The sequence below is a fragment of the Dendrobium catenatum genome, unplaced genomic scaffold, assembly GCF_001605985.2.
Source record: "Dendrobium catenatum unplaced genomic scaffold, ASM160598v2 fragScaff_scaffold_586, whole genome shotgun sequence".
NCBI classification, from domain to species: Eukaryota; Viridiplantae; Streptophyta; class Magnoliopsida; order Asparagales; family Orchidaceae; genus Dendrobium; species Dendrobium catenatum.
The window spans coordinates 986,025-1,001,958 of NW_021319048.1; the positions used below are offsets into that span (position 1 = coordinate 986,025).

Below are 15,934 nucleotides of genomic sequence, written 5' to 3' on the forward strand. Positions count from 1 at the left end.
TTAAGTGTTTAATCTCACAAGGATAAGCACGTCGATTATAACATTCGGGATCTATTTACGACAGTTTCTCATTATTTTATTTTTAAGACAGTAATCACAATTTTATGGAACTACTATTTTATTCATTCTTTCTCATTGTGTTCCAATAAAAATTTTGATTAAAATTTATTTTTTATAACCAGAATAATTATGTTACTTTCCTCATAATAATTTCATAATTAATTTTATAAAAAATTATAATTGTCCCAAAAAAAACGCCAATCTCCTAAATTTGCTTATTGAGACTTATCATATGTACAGTGTAATGGGAAGTACATGATGGAAAAAGCAAAAGCTTTGTCGTTGGATTAATTATTCTGTGTGAATGCTGAACGTCGACAAAAAATCAACCAGAATACGCCACATCACCCTTGTGCTCAGTACCGCTTGGTACTACTGACGTGATGCATTCTGGTTGGTCTCCGAACAACGTTCTATGCCCAATCTCCGCACAAAATAATTTCTCTTGCCACTGCCCTAAGAGGTGGATGGCCAAATGTGATATTAATACCAATTGAGAAGGAAGCGTCAATCTTAAAATGCTTTTTTCAAAAGTAAAAAACTTTAGCAACTTTCATCTTATAAATACGGAATGAAACTAATGCCACCAGATATTTAAAAAAAAAACACACACACACATACGCACACACACAAGATCAGTTATAAAATCATCCTCGAATTGAAAAAAAAAAAAAAATCCTTACAGGAGCAGCAACATCCATCTCTCTTTTCCTCTCTATCGCCTTACTAATCTCAAATAATAAAAATCCTGCATTTTTTGAAACTGCCAGAACTAAACTTATACTTGGTTAAAGCCACAAACTCAGGCTCGTTTGAGACAGTTTTTTTACTTCTTCTTAAAACGGTTTTTAGTTCAAAAATTAAAATTTTAATATTAAAAAGCTGTTTTAAGAAGCAATAAAAAAACTGTCTCAACCAAAACCTCAGTTAAAATTAGTTTGAATTCCAATTATCCTGACGCAACTTCTTTGATATGTTGGGTGTAACTTTTTCCAGGTGGGATAAAAATTAGATCTTCCCACCCAGAATTCTTGTCATTCACCTGCGACTTTATAACAGAATGAATCATATTTCTGAAGGAAAATTAATAAATAGTTTACAAGATAAATAGCCATTTATTCCTTACCTCCATTTTTTTAAGAACATCTTCCAAACTACCAACCTGCATGAGAAGTACTATGTTAAAGTAACATAACGGTAATGCAGCCCAGTAGATGCTTCAGGAGCAAATTCATAATAAATTACCATTATATGTTGAGAAAGAGAAGGTCCTCGGGGTCCCCTCGTAACTTTCAAAAGTTCCCTCTCTAGATCTTCCTGTATAGAATGGAAATGGTAATATTCTACATTTGTTAAATATTTTGTTACAATATGTGGAGAGAACGTACCTTCTGAAAGTAAATGGGACAGTAGCGCCGATTCTTCTTCTTAATAACTAGAAGTTCCGACTGCACAAAGAAAATATCAAGTCGAGTTTTGAAGTAATAATGATCAGAGATGAAGCAGTAAAAATTCTGAGATTGCGTTGCGAGAGCAAAGCAACCATTCATTAAAGAGAGTAACATAAATCGAACATAAAGAATTGAGAGAGTTGATAGAGAGAATTGTCCGAGAGAGAGTCAAGTGAGAGCATTAAAAGAGAGTTCTAACAGAGAGCATCAATGCATGATTACAAAAATCACTGTGATTGCCACAAGAGAATAGAAAAGTTCTCAGAAGTGTATAGATCTATGTTAAATAGAAGAAACCAAGTGTCACAATGATTGAAGATGGAGCTCAGAAGCTCCAGCTCCGAGAATAGGTCAAACTAAGAGGAGGAAAATAGGAAAATACAACAACAACATCAAGCCTTTGTCCCACTATATGGGGTTGGCTACATTAATTTTTTTTTTCTCCATTGTGTCATGTTAAAAGTCTAATTCTCGTTTAAATCTAAAAAAAGATCATTTCTAATATTTTCTAACCAAGTCTTTTTAGGTCTACCTCTACCTTTTTTAACGTAAGTCAAATTTAATACCTCTACTTTCCTAACCGGGTCATCGGAAGGCCGCCGTTTTATGTGACCAAACCATCTAAGATGACTCTCTCTAATTTTATCTTCAACTGGAGCTAGTCCAACCTTTTCATGTATATGCTCATTTCATATCCTATCTCTAAGGGTAAAACCACTCATCCACTTGAGCATCCTCATCCTTGCAACACTTAACTTAGTATTATGCTTCTCTTTTAATGGCCAACTTTCGGCACCATAAAGCATTGCAGCTCTCACCACCATCTTATAGAATTTTCCCTTAAGTTTGAGGGGGATTTTTCTATCACACAATAAGCCCGATGTATTCCTCCACTTAAACCATCCAACTTGAATTCTGCTGATAATATTCCCATCTATTTTACCATCACTCTGAACAATAGATCCAAGATATCTAAAACGTGTACTCTTATTAATAACTTAATCGCCCAAAGTCACAATCCCCTCACTAGATCCATTACTACTAAAATCACACTTCATATATTCAGTTTTAGATCTACTCAAGCGAAAACCTTTAGACTCTAAGATTGACCTCCATAATTTAAGTTTACCTTTAACTCCCTCTCTAGTCTTATCAACAAGAAGAATATCATCAGCAAAAAGCATATACCAAGGTACATCCTCTTACAAATGTCTAGTGAGAACATCCATGACTAAAGCAAAAAGATATGGGCTTAAGGCTGGTTCTTGATGTAATCCAACCGAAATAGGAAAATACTTGGTCAAATCACATTGTGTTTGAACACAAGTAATAGCTCTTGCATACATATCTTTAATGATTTGAATATAAGCATTATTAACTCATTTCTTTTCAAGAAACTCACCATAACACTTCTTTTGGAGCTTTATCATATGCTTTATCTAATCAATAAATATCATATGTAGATCCTCCTTATTATCTCTATATTTCTCCATCAAACCTCTCAATACTTCTATAGTAGACCTACCTGGCATGAAACCAAATTGATTTTGATAAACATTATGATAGGAAATACTTGAGTTCGCAAGTAACCTTAAGGTAATACTTGAGTTCGCAAGCAAACCTAACCCAAATCGGTGAACAAACAACGAAGATATTGTTGTTCAGAACATAAAACAGCAGAAATCTACTATTTACAGCAGAAAGACAGCACCAATCCAGAGAAATTATGAGAGAAAACTCAAATGAAAGCTTGTATTTCACTAGTAGATGAATAAAACAGCCAAAATACAATTGATCCTCAATTCGAGAGGAAGGATCTCTCCTAAATCTCTGGCAACGCCAAGAGCCCAAAGAAAAACCTAAATCTAAGAGATCTCAAATTTCAGCCCAATTCCAGATGCCCAAACCCTAGGAAATTCAACTATTTAATGCATACAAATTTAAAGGAAATTCCTAAACAGTCCCTACATTCAAAATTCCCTCTCAAAAGGCTAAAAAACGCTTCCTAAAATGCTCTAATGGGCTGGTCGGGCCGCTCGATCTCTGCAGAAGGCGGAGATCTGTCGCTCTTTGCGACTTGCCGGTCTTGTGCGGACAGGCTGGACCGGTCCAGTGGACAGGTCTAACACATTAGTATCACGTCGTAACCTACGCTTCATAACTCGCTCCATAGTTTTAGAGTGTGACACATTAACTTCACTCATCTATAATTCGCACAATCTTGTGCATCATCTTTATTTTTAAAAATAGGAATTAACATACTCATTCTCCACTCGTCTGATATATTTTTAGTCTTCAAAACAGTATTAAAAATTTTAGTAAGACAAAAAATTCCTTCATCTTCTAAGCATTTCCACACCTCTATTGGAATATCATAAGGTTCAACAACTTTTCCACACTTCATTTTATTTAAAGCCTCTCTAACTTCGATTTTACTAATACGCCGATAAAAACATAAATCTTAATTTTCATTTTGGGTGCTAAGGTTATTAAAGTCAATCATATCTTCACATTCTTCATTAAAAACTTTAGCAAAATATCTCATCTACCTTTGCTGAATATCATCTTTTAAGAAAAATACTTTTTGATCTTCATCCTTAATAAACTTCACTTGAACTAAATCCTTACTATTATCTCTTTGTTTGGTTAACTTATAAATATATCTTTCTGCATCATCAATATCTAATATATTATATAAATCATTAAAAACTAAGATCTTTGTATCGCATATTGCTTTCCTAAATTTCTTAAGCACCTCTTTATATCTTTCCCAATTATTAGAATTTTTACATCTAAACAAATTTTTATAGAAAATATTCTTATTTTTATCTTTTCTTGCACATTGAGATTCAATCACCAACTGTTTTTACTATTATGAGTTTTTCCCTTTGATACTTCAAGCACATCTTTTGCAATATTCTTACTATTACTAGCCAATTTTTTCCACATAACATTAGTATCTTCATGCACAGACAAAATCTTAAAATCATGAATCTTTCACTAAAAAATATTTTTTGTTAGAGTTCTTTAAATGCCCCCATCAAATCCTAGAATATCGTTTTACTTTATTTTTTTATTTTTTTGCCCCTTTTATCTTAAAGTCCAAAACTAATAATTGATGATGTGTATATAAATTTTCACTCGAAATAACGTTACAATCTATGCAATATAAACGATCAAATTTTCTTATAAGTAAATACTAAATTTGAGTTTTACTATATCAATTTTTATAAGTGATGAGATGTTTATCTCTTTTCTTAAATAAGATATTAAGCAATTAAAAAATCATAAGCTAAAAAAAAAATCTAATATGGTCTTACCACCTTATTTGTCGTTCCAAACTCGTGAACACCATGAATGTTTTAAAAATCAACTATCTTTTTGCCAACATGTTCATTTAAATCTCCTATAATAAAAACTCTTTCTTCAAGATGTATCTTTTGTATTAATTATTCTAAGTCATTTCAAAATTTTAATTTTGAACTCATATCCAAAACCTACTTGAGGAGCATAAGCACTAATAATATTAACAATCTTTAAAGCTACAATTATATCTCCAATTCTATTAATTTTTATAACATTATCCTTCAAACTCTTATCTATAATTACACTACATCATTTCTAGTATGACTCATGCCCGAATACCATAGTTTAAATCTTAAACTATCAGTTTCCTTATGCTTCTTTCCATCCATTTGGTTTCTTAAATACACAGAATATTTATCTTTCTATAAATAATAATATCTATTAATTTTATTAATTTTTCTGTAAGGGAACCTATATTACAAGTTAAACATTGCCAAGTAAGAATTAATAATGAAAGAGAAGATAAAGAACCTTACATAAAATTATGGTGTAAGTGAGCCGAGCCGGCTCAAGTTCAACTCGTTAATGAGCTCACGAGTCAAGCTTATCAAGCTATGAGTTCGAGCTCGAGCCTATACTCGAGCTCTTATATTAAACGAGCTCAAGCTTGTGCTCAACCTAGCTCGACTTAAAAGCTAGTTGAGCCGCTCAATTAACCTAAAATATATTTAAAATTTAATTTAAATTAGCATTATAAAATATATTTTAACCTTTTTGAATTAATTCTACATTAAAATTAAAAAGTCTTAAAAATTTTAAAATGTAATTTAAAATTAAGAAATCAAACACAACAATCGAGTTAAGCTCGAGCTTTCCAAACGAGTGCGAGCAAACAAGCCGAGATTGAGCCTATAAATTTTTAACGACTCGAGCTCGATATTAGTAAACAAACTCGAGTGGAGCTCGAGCTCAATAAGAGCTAAACAAGCTTACCTCAATTAGGCAGATACTCGACTCGTTTAAAAACCTACATAAAATTAACAATTGGGCATTAAATCAGCTATAGGGCTATGAACAATTTGATCTCAAGCCAATCACACCTTGATTCAAGAATAGCTTGAAAGATTATTTGATCATATCTAGATCCTAGTCAAGAATAGTTATAGAATGGCTTGATATAACTTCAACCTAAACTCAGATTTGAGCCAAAACTAGGGATAAGAGAGTGCCACAGAATAGATGAATTTTTAGGATCAATAAAGAGCACAATGACAAGAAACTGAACAAAGGTTGGTGTAAAACAATTTTAGAAGGTAATAAATTTGATGAGAGCTTTTCGCCAATTGTTAAACTTAACTATTATTCTTGTTTTAGCATAATAGCAATTAAAATTTTTCATTATGAACAGTTAGATGGCAAGACATTTTTTAAAAGGGAATTTGGAGTGCATCTATAGGGTATCATCTCATGGCTATGAAGACCTCAAAAAAGAATGTCTTATTTGCAAGATAAATATTTTTTTTTTTTACGGGTTAAAGTATGATTCTCGTTGACTGTATCATGAATTTAAAGCGTTTATAAATTTGACTTTATCAAATGCCATATAGAATAGTGTTTGCTATTTTAAAGGAGCTGGTAAGAGTTGCATCATCTTACTTTTATATGTGAGTGCCATATTGATTGCAATGAAAAATACAAGTCAAATCAACAAGTTGAAGGAACAATTAACAAAAGAATTTGATATGAAGGTTTTTAGAAGAACTGTTGGAGGCAAATTGAACAGTTCTTCGAAACTATCTTAGACTGAATTCATAAGTAGGTATTGAATAAATTTATGCATTTTTCAATCAAGACATTTGAAACTCTTAAAGAAAATAATTATCCGAAACTAAAAAGATGAGAATAAGAGAATTATGCCTCAACTGTTAGTTCATTTATATCAGCTTTGATATGTGCAAAACCAAATATAATTTATGCAATATGATTCATAAGCAGGTACATACCAAGCCCAAAAAAGGAACATTACGAGGATGCAAAAATACAAATTAGACTTTGCACTACTTGCTTAACATGGGCAACTTAAGATTGTAAGGCTTCATTATTGCAGACCTAGGTGGTGACACGAGTACTAGTAGTTCCAAAGCCATATATAACCCTTGCGTGTTATGGCTATCAATTAGACACACAATGACAGAAGAAAGAGGGTTTGTCGATCACAATTACATGGGCAAAGAGAAATTTGTTTGGTAGAAAATCACATTGAAAGATATAAAAAATAGCAGGATATCAATGTTCTTTATTATAATAATCAGAGTTTTATACATTTAACCAAATCACAACATTTTATTCTAGAATAAAAAAATATTTAGCTTAAATATCATTTTATGGATTATTAAATAAAATTAAGATCTTGGAACCCGTCTAACATGTTACTCAATATAAAAATCGCTGACAAACTGAGGCTGTACAAGCCCTCAATTAATGTTCATGAGACAAAGGGTAAAAATAATGTAAAGAGTTTTTATTGTCTATTAAGTATATAAAATTTTTTCCGAGTGAGAGACTTTTAATAAGGGAGACCATTTCTTCCTCCTGGAGATAAAATAAAATTTCATAGATTATGCTAGCTAAACCCATCTTCATGTTCTCCTAATTCTATGTTGAAGCGTTCCTTGTTGCTTTGATTCTTCATTATATCTTTTATTAATTTGAGATTTGAACATATTAAAATTATTGATACAAAATATTACAAATAAGGAGATATGGGAACAAATGAGCAAAGAAAAAAAATTTAATAAAACATGAATTTGAGAAAGCCAACCATATGTATAAGAGAAGAATTAATCTAGTTGATAATAAATGAAAATTATGTGGACTATTACAACAAAATGGCCTGCATTATATTAAAAGGCAAAGATGGAGGCGAAGCCCTGAAGTTTGAAGCAACATAGTGTTACCCAAAGAAAGTAACATGGTGCCAAAAAAAGTGAAATCATGAACAAGGACGAGCATAGTGCCAGAAAATATTAAGTTGTTGTGAATGGGGATGCAAGTCAAGGTTCTTTTGATAGCAACTCCTCCCAATCTCTTATATTGCAAGTTAAGTCTTTTATTATAAGTTCTACAAATATATAAAGGACTTTGTTAAATAGAAATTGTGATGTATCATTTCAAGTGTACTAAAAAAAAAATTATATGCAGTCATGTATGTAGTTTAGTCAATCTCATTAAACCATGTAATTTCTTGTTTTTTTCATAGTGGCATTTTTGCGGTATCTTTTTCTACTCGTTTTGTTATTGATTTTTGTACCAACAAATCAATTGATAGAATATAAAAATTACATCGCATTTCATTCATTCAAGTCATTCATGCAGAGCCTTCATAGTTGAAAATTGCAAGAAGCTAAAGAGTTAAATTGCAATATAATTTCACCTGAAACACAGGAACTCCATCAAAGCCTCTGGAACGATCTGCAAATTTTAACTGGAAATTGGAAAAGTTACAAACACACGCTAGAAATATATAAAGAGCATATTATGCCGCAATGATAAAGATACTAAAGAAAAGTAACATTATACAAGAAATAAAAAACTAATACTCAAGATTAATATTAGCATTTCAAATTTTCAATGTAAAAGCTTGAAGGATATAATATCTCATTTAGTCCTCTTGAAAAAACCAGCATCATATTGACATTCAAAAAGAAACATAACTCCCAAAGAAGGGGAAAAAAATAGTGACTAATGTATGATGGAATGAAGTTCCAATGGCACACCTCTAGTGCATTCTTTATTTGAAGAGGATCAGGCAGAAACCGAAATGCAATGCCCTCAACCTTTAGCAAATATACCTATACAAATTATTTCAAAATAATTTAAAACATATACAATAAACAAATAGAAATATTAAAGATTAAAATAGCATCAGGAAGATGTAACAATAAGTAGAAAAGTGGAATTGATATTTTCCTAACTAGAGTTGCAAGTTGGATTGGCTCAGATTGATTTCATCTCATCTAAAATTTGTATCCAAGCTGACTCAATTTGATTCCTCTATTATTGGAACAGGAAACAACCGGAATAACATGAGAATAAAACCAAACCAAAACAACTTTTTTAAATTTAGTTCTAGTTCACTTACACTAATGGGCACTGCATTATTTTGTCAAATGTGTGAAGTTCAAATAAGAAGAATCCGCCAACATCTGTTCACAATCTCATAAAAAATAATTAAAATTTCATAATTCAATCTCATCAATAATATAACAATTAAAAAATAATAAACAAAAATAGCTTATACTGCATAATTGTAATTGTTTATGTTTTAAATCATTTGCATGAAAAAATTTAAGATAATGTACTAGTATAACTTTAAATCAAGTAAAACTTCTATATTTATAGAAATTATTAATGATACATTTAGGTATGTGAGGCTTCCGTTAAATCTTTTAAAATATAAATTCATAAACCCTTAGGGGTTTTGGTTCGGGTCCATTCCAAGTTACTAGACTAGTTTAACCAAGAAGAGACACTATATCATTTTTGCATATTTTAGGGGTCTAAATTAAACCATGACTTATGAGAAGGGATGGAGATTGATTGGTTTGATACAAGTCAATTCTTCAAGTATTTTTGCACCGCCTTACTTGAAATAAGAGGAAATCTATGCCAATAATGATCTTAAGTAGCGAAAAAATAATGGAGCATAATTTTGTTAAGGAACGTAAAAAGCTGAAATAAAACTGCATAGACAACCCAAGGTTGGGAAAAGTGGAAAGGAGAAACTCAAGGAAAATATAAAGCAAGAAACCAATGTTACTCAAGGTACTGTAAAGGATCATAATGGAAAGTTCCTGTAGTTTTGGTTTGACCAAATTAACACTTTAATAGCAGAAGTTCCAAGAAGAATATTGGCATCCAGCTGTGTTGTTTATGCTATGCATAACAGGGTTGTAATGTTGGTTGGGGAAGAGAGGGGACTTCTACGAATAAATTAGTTGCACGAATCAAGGCATGCACAATCTGAATTTCAAGTTTTACTAGATAACCAATGCAATAGCGTATTATATAATCTTCGTGCATGTAGGAACTACATTCTAAGACTTTGTTCGATGATGTTTGTTTTTTTTAAAGACCATAAAAATTTGAGTTGCAAGTGACACACAATAGAAATCATTACCGTATGCTTGCCAACTCTCCACAGTTTCATAACCATTGAAAAAACACTACTGAGGTACTTTATCAATCGAATTTAGAGTAATGGTACCCTTAATGTGTAAAAAAGACACAAAATTATTCAATGAAATACAATTAAACATATCATAACAAAAATTATACATATTAATTAACCTTTTCTCTATTCTCTCATTCTAAATAAAAATACTCATTCATTTGGTTTTTTCCTGCCTTTTTTTTTGGAAAAAACAATTAATCTTGATAAACAATAGAATGCATGACAAGTAGATCCCTTCATTTTTTTGTGTTGCAAGAAAAATATTAAAGATTTCTTAATCTAACACAAACTATTGCTCTTCAAAATTCATCAATAACATAAAAAATTTTAGAAATTCTTTACAGAACTTTAGAAATATTCTGGAGCTACTGCCAAAATGGAATATCTTTTTGTGTCAATAGAATGGAACTTAATGCATGTTTCTAGCGAATTCAAGTGTATCAACAGACATGCAGTCAGTTTGTGAGGAATAACAGATAACAATTTTGTATTTGCAGTACAATGACTAAACTGGCAAGGAATATTATTTCAGTTTGCATGTGTCAACTGCAAGAGAAAGCGAGACTTGTGATTTTCTGAGGCCCTATATGACACAGAAAAAACAATGCCAAAAGAAGGTATCACAAACCAGCAAACTTCTTTTATCATATATTTCTATGCATTTCAAAATATATTGCACCACAGTGACAATTTTTTTTTTATTGGGTGATAAGTATTGTTTTTTATAGGGAAAGCTGTGGAAACAGATCAAGAGCTCCTCTATCCTATGAATTTCACAAATTCTTGTTCGTTTAAATTCCTTATTGCTTGTTTATTTTTGTAACATAACATTTGTCCTTATCTTGAAGAAACAAAGAAAGTTTGCTAAAGCTTAGCAGCATTGCAGTTGTCTTCCAGCAACAAAGTAAAAATTTAATTTCAAAGCTTATTAAAAACAAACTCAAGTGCTCGCCTTACTTTGTCTCTAAACTCTCTATGTTGAATGTATTTTCCAATGTTTGTGATGGGGACATCAGCAACGATTTCGACACATTTACCTTCAGGAGATGCCGGAGATCGACGACCACGATCATGATTTGTATTTTCATAATTTTATGGAGTAGTTTATTTTTATTTTATGTTTTTTCGTTTTTACCCTTATGGGTATTTGGTAGCTATTGTATCCCAAGGGGCATTTTAGTACTTTACTTTCTTTGTCATTTTGAGGCCTATTTATATGGCCCTTTTCTCATGTACGAGGGAGTTTTTTTATGAAATGAAAATTATCACTTTGTGTTCTCTTTGTGAGTGCATCCTCTCTCTCAAATCTCTTAGTGAGTTTTGAGAAGAGCTAGATCTCTTTGTGAGTTCTAGACCTTCTTCCAATTTTCTTTATGATCAAGTAGTGTGAAAACTCAAAGGAATTTCATCCGGATTATATTCGCTCTGAGATTTTCTCCCCACAACCTAGCTCACTCAGCATTCCCGCCGCCCCATCTTGTTCTACGGCCGGCTTCAGTGGTCCTCCAAGCCTGTGGCCGCCACCCTGCACTCGTCCTAGCAACCTGGTGCTTCCCCAGTGCAGCCACCCCTCTGCCGCCTCCCAACCTCACGGCTAACAGCCAAGCCGTGAGCCCCCAGCCCACCGTTTCCTTGCAGCCCCCTTGCCACCGGATCTCCTGGCTTTGCCCCAACCCGTGAATTCCAAATCCTGGTGTTTAATTAATTGCCTAATTAGGAATCCCTCTTAAGGCAAGGCAGTTAATGACATTTAGAGCTATTTGAAATTTGAATTCGTTTCCCTCTCATATTAAATCTATGTGGGGAAGCTACTTAAGATATAATTAAATCTGAAATTATAATTCAGATTTAATTAATTAATTTACTCCCCATGGGCCCCACTTAATTAACATTACTTCTCTCTTCCCCTCCATGTTGGGCCGAAACCCCCTCCACCTCCTCCTCTTGTCTCTCTCCAATCCTCACTTTATAACTACTTAAATACCTCTTTAATTTCCCTCCCCCTCTTTCTCTAATTTCAAATTTCAAATCTGAAATTGAAATTAGAGCTGCAGTTTTATTTGGAATCTGAAATAAACTTCAAATTTAGTTTCTTTCCCCCATAACCTCACCCGCCCCTCTCCCCTCTCCAGCCCGTGACCACCTCCTTCCCTTCAACGGATTAGCCAAAATTGGTTTTCACCTGAACTGGGTTGCTGTCCAGGACTGGAAGCTTGTGGACCTGCTGTCCAGAGCCTTCCACACGTTCAAATCTGCTGCTGCCCTGAAGTTCTGCTTGTTGTCCCCTTATTCCAACAAAATATCTTGCTGCCCAGCACTCTGGAAGACCACACTTTGCTGTCCCAAGTTCCCAGCAGCTTAGAAGAGCATTCCCCACCTGAAAGGTTGCTGTCCAAGACTAAACTGCTGCTGTCCAGAGAAATTCTGCATCTCTTCCTGCTGTCCAGCCAGTCGGGAGAGCTTCGGATGCTGTCCTAAAGTTTCTGATTGCTGTCCACCACATCAAGAAGGGTTTTGATTGCCGTCTACTTCATCTCAAGCATTCAAACAGCCACTAAAGCTTCAAGTCTTCTATTTCTTTGGGTAAACTCATCATCCGACCCTTTTATCTTTGTAGTTACTTCTCTATTGTTGTGATATCTTGATTCATGGAAATCATGCTAATCTTCTCCGCTAAAACCTAGTAATTGGATGAGTTGTGAGGGATCTTCTCATAACAACTAATCTTATTGTTAGTCTAGGGATATTTGTGGAAAACCATTCATGTACGCAACGTTAGATTGACTTGATTGTTATATGATCTTAACTCTTACCCGTGTGATCCAACCGTAAGCTCATTTTTCCGTTCTTAATGTTTTATCTCGTCGTTCAAATTATTATAAAGAAATAATTATTTGTTCTATCTAAAATTAAGCGTGCAAGCTTTCACTACGAAACCCATCATCGCATGTACGTTCCACATCAGTTTGTTCTTGTATTAGTTTGTGCGTGTAGGGCACTTTTTTTACTCTCTTGGGTGTGTGAGAAAAAAAGAGAGATAGAAACTTGTTATTGGGTACCCAATATCACTTATGAAAAGTCCATTGTCATTTTAACAAACAATAACAAATTTAAAACACAAATTGATAAGCATTTTTTCCCACATTGATAACTACCAACAATGCTTAGATTAAAAGTGAAGCTTCTTCATATTAGAAATGCATTCAAGAGCAAATTCACCATCAATTTAAATACTTAACGTATTATATATTTTCATGATTCACTTTTGTCAACTTTTCCAACAATGTGATCTCTGTCATTAAACATAAACCTAGCTTCCTATCATTTAATAGTGGGCTTCTAAACAAGAAGCATCTAATTACTCATAAACAATAGGCCTCTAATAAAACCCTGATTTCACAAATGTCCATCTTACCAAGCATACAAAACAACATGGATAAGACATTGTAATACCAAATTTGCAAGTTAATCTTCACATTGTTCAAAATTCATCCCAAGCTTTAAAACATAAAACAAATTTTCTCTTTCAATTCACTACTAATATCATCAGCTACTATTGTTGCCTTGTGCATCTAAATAAGAAGTCTCTAATTAATTGCATACATGCATCTTACAAAGCATACACAACAGCAAGTAGAAAATCAGCAACATGGCATAAGCTAAAATTCCCAACATATTACATTGCCCAATAGGCCAAGTTGCATATAAAAATTCAGTGTTCATCTTTCACCATTCCAAAGTTTAAATTAAAAACGAAATCACCTCTCTCAGTTCATTCTTAATATCCCTAGCTGCTAATGTTAGCTTGTTCATCTAAAAAATTATTCCACTTGCTTCTCTGCTAAGTAGCACTGCATTCATATTGCAACAATAAGTTTGATGCATTCATGCACCCGTTATTTACATAAAAAAGATAGAGGGATAGAGAGAGAGAGAGAGAGAGAGAGAGAGAGAGAGACCTGATCGAGATTAATGGGAACAACCCTTGCCCCCCTCCCCAAAATCGGTTGCCGGAGCTGAACCTGAAAAACAAAGACAAATGCACTAAATCATATTTCGAATCATAATATTGGATGAAGAAAACCCACCAAACAAAACAAAAGTAGTAAAACACCTGAGTGAGAAGAGCTTGAGCATCCTCTTCGCGAAAGCAGAGAAGTCCGAGTGATCTGGCCCCATTATTGGGGTCGGAGACGAGGACAAACTCGTTATTGGCGTTGCCGACGGTGTACACCGCCGTGCCGGCAAGTGTCCGGGCAACATAATCGGCGCTCAGTGCGATGTCGAAAGCGTGCCGCCCTTGGGCCGCCATAGAAAGTGCAGCGAAAGGAAATTCCGCCGGAGCACAAGTGGCAGCGAGGGCTTGGCGGCGAACGACGGCTAATCGGGTGGAGAGGTCGGCACTGAGGCGGCAGAGCTGGTGCTGGATAAAGGAAGATAGGGAGGCGAAAGGGTTAGGAATTGGAGGAGGAGATGAAGACGAGGAATCCATTGAAACTGCTGAAAGAGGTAACGTGGAGGAAGAACTCGGCATCGTCCTCCCTCTCCGTCTCTGGAATAGCAGGGTTCTCCTACCAAGCGGCTTTTGCCATCGTTTCCCTTCAAGCTGTAGGTGTAGTATAATTACTAATTAGCAATTATTAAAATAATATGAATCCAAAAGTATAAAAGATTGTTTTTTTATTAAATAGTACTGATATTATTATAAATATAAATATTATTGCGTGCCGAAACATTCACAACCGCGATAGGGAGATAGTGACTAGTGAGTTAAGTCCTAACATTGCATGAAGATTTAGTATTAATACATATAGCAAGCAATGGAGGTTGGAGGATCACAATCGGCCAACAACGAAGGTTAGAAGGACTATAGTCAAGCAGTAGTGATCAAAGGCCCGTAGTCAAACAACAGTGATTGGAGGATTATAGTCGAGCAACGATGGTTTGAATATTGTAGTCAATGGGTGACTAAGATCGAAGAACGGTGGTTGGTGGGCAACAAAGGTTAGAAGGATCATAATCAGTGGGCAACTAAGGTCGGAACAACCTTAATCAGGAGATGGTGGGTTTGAGGCCTTACTAGGCAATGTTGGTTTGATGACAATAGTTAACAGGTGACTGAGGTCAAAAGAATCGTAGTAGGATATCAAAGGTTAAAATTTTATAGTTAGCTTGCACGAGAGGTCGAAAAGATTTTGATCGATGAGTGACTGAGGCTGAAAGGATCATAGTCATGTGACTGAGGTTGAAAGACCATGGTCGACAAGCAATGGACATCGGAAGGACAATAGTGGGGCGATGGTGGCCCAAGGATGGGAGTCAGTTGACAGTGGTTCGAGTATTGGAAAAAGGCAACAGTGGCCTGGGTAATGAGGAGGTTGCAAAAAAAAAACATAGTACGTTGGCGAGATCGGAAGGATGAATGGCGACAGAGGTTGGAAGGAATATGGTCGAAGGGTGGCAAAGGTCATAAGGATCGTGATCGACAGGCGACAAAGATCAAAAGGACTATGTTTGACGAGCGAAGAAGGTGCAAAAAACCACAATCAGGAGACTGAGGTCAAAAGACTAGTCGACGAGTGAAGGTTAAAATGATCATAGTTAGCAAGTGATAAGGACAAAATGATCATAGTCGGCAGGCAAAAAAAGTTGAAAGTTTCATGGTCGACGGGCGACATAGACCAAGAGTTGTGTAGTCAAGCTACTGAGGGCGAAAGTGTGATGCCCCAAGATATAAAGTTAAAAAAATATGTACATTTTTTTTCTATGCATCAACCAAAACTTACTAATTTCGTGAACATCATAAAATATAAACATATGTTACTATTCATTCTATATTTGCATGTCGTTCGATGCATATAAAAAAAAAAGGAAAACCAATAAA

General features: G+C 34.2%; 1 protein-coding gene across 2 annotated transcripts; it reads right to left on the reverse strand.

Moving 5' to 3' along the window:
• Positions 1–634: 634 nt before the first annotated feature.
• LOC110099067 (protein TIC 22, chloroplastic) lies at positions 635–14,676 on the reverse strand. Of its 2 annotated transcripts, none has more exons than XM_020826208.2 (8): positions 14,165–14,676; positions 14,010–14,072; positions 8,594–8,668; positions 8,251–8,301; positions 1,449–1,508; positions 1,306–1,377; positions 1,187–1,222; positions 635–1,102 (listed from the first exon to the last, which is right to left on the reverse strand). In XM_020826208.2, the coding sequence occupies exons 1-8, from the start codon at positions 14,582–14,584 to the stop codon at positions 1,010–1,012; spliced, it is 870 nt and encodes a 289-aa protein (XP_020681867.1). In that variant the 5' UTR covers positions 14,585–14,676; the 3' UTR covers positions 635–1,009. The 2 variants fall into 2 exon arrangements, with proteins under 2 accessions (XP_020681867.1, XP_020681783.1); XM_020826124.2 differs by having other exon boundaries at positions 635–1,108.
• Between the last annotated feature and the right edge of the window lie 1,258 nt (positions 14,677–15,934).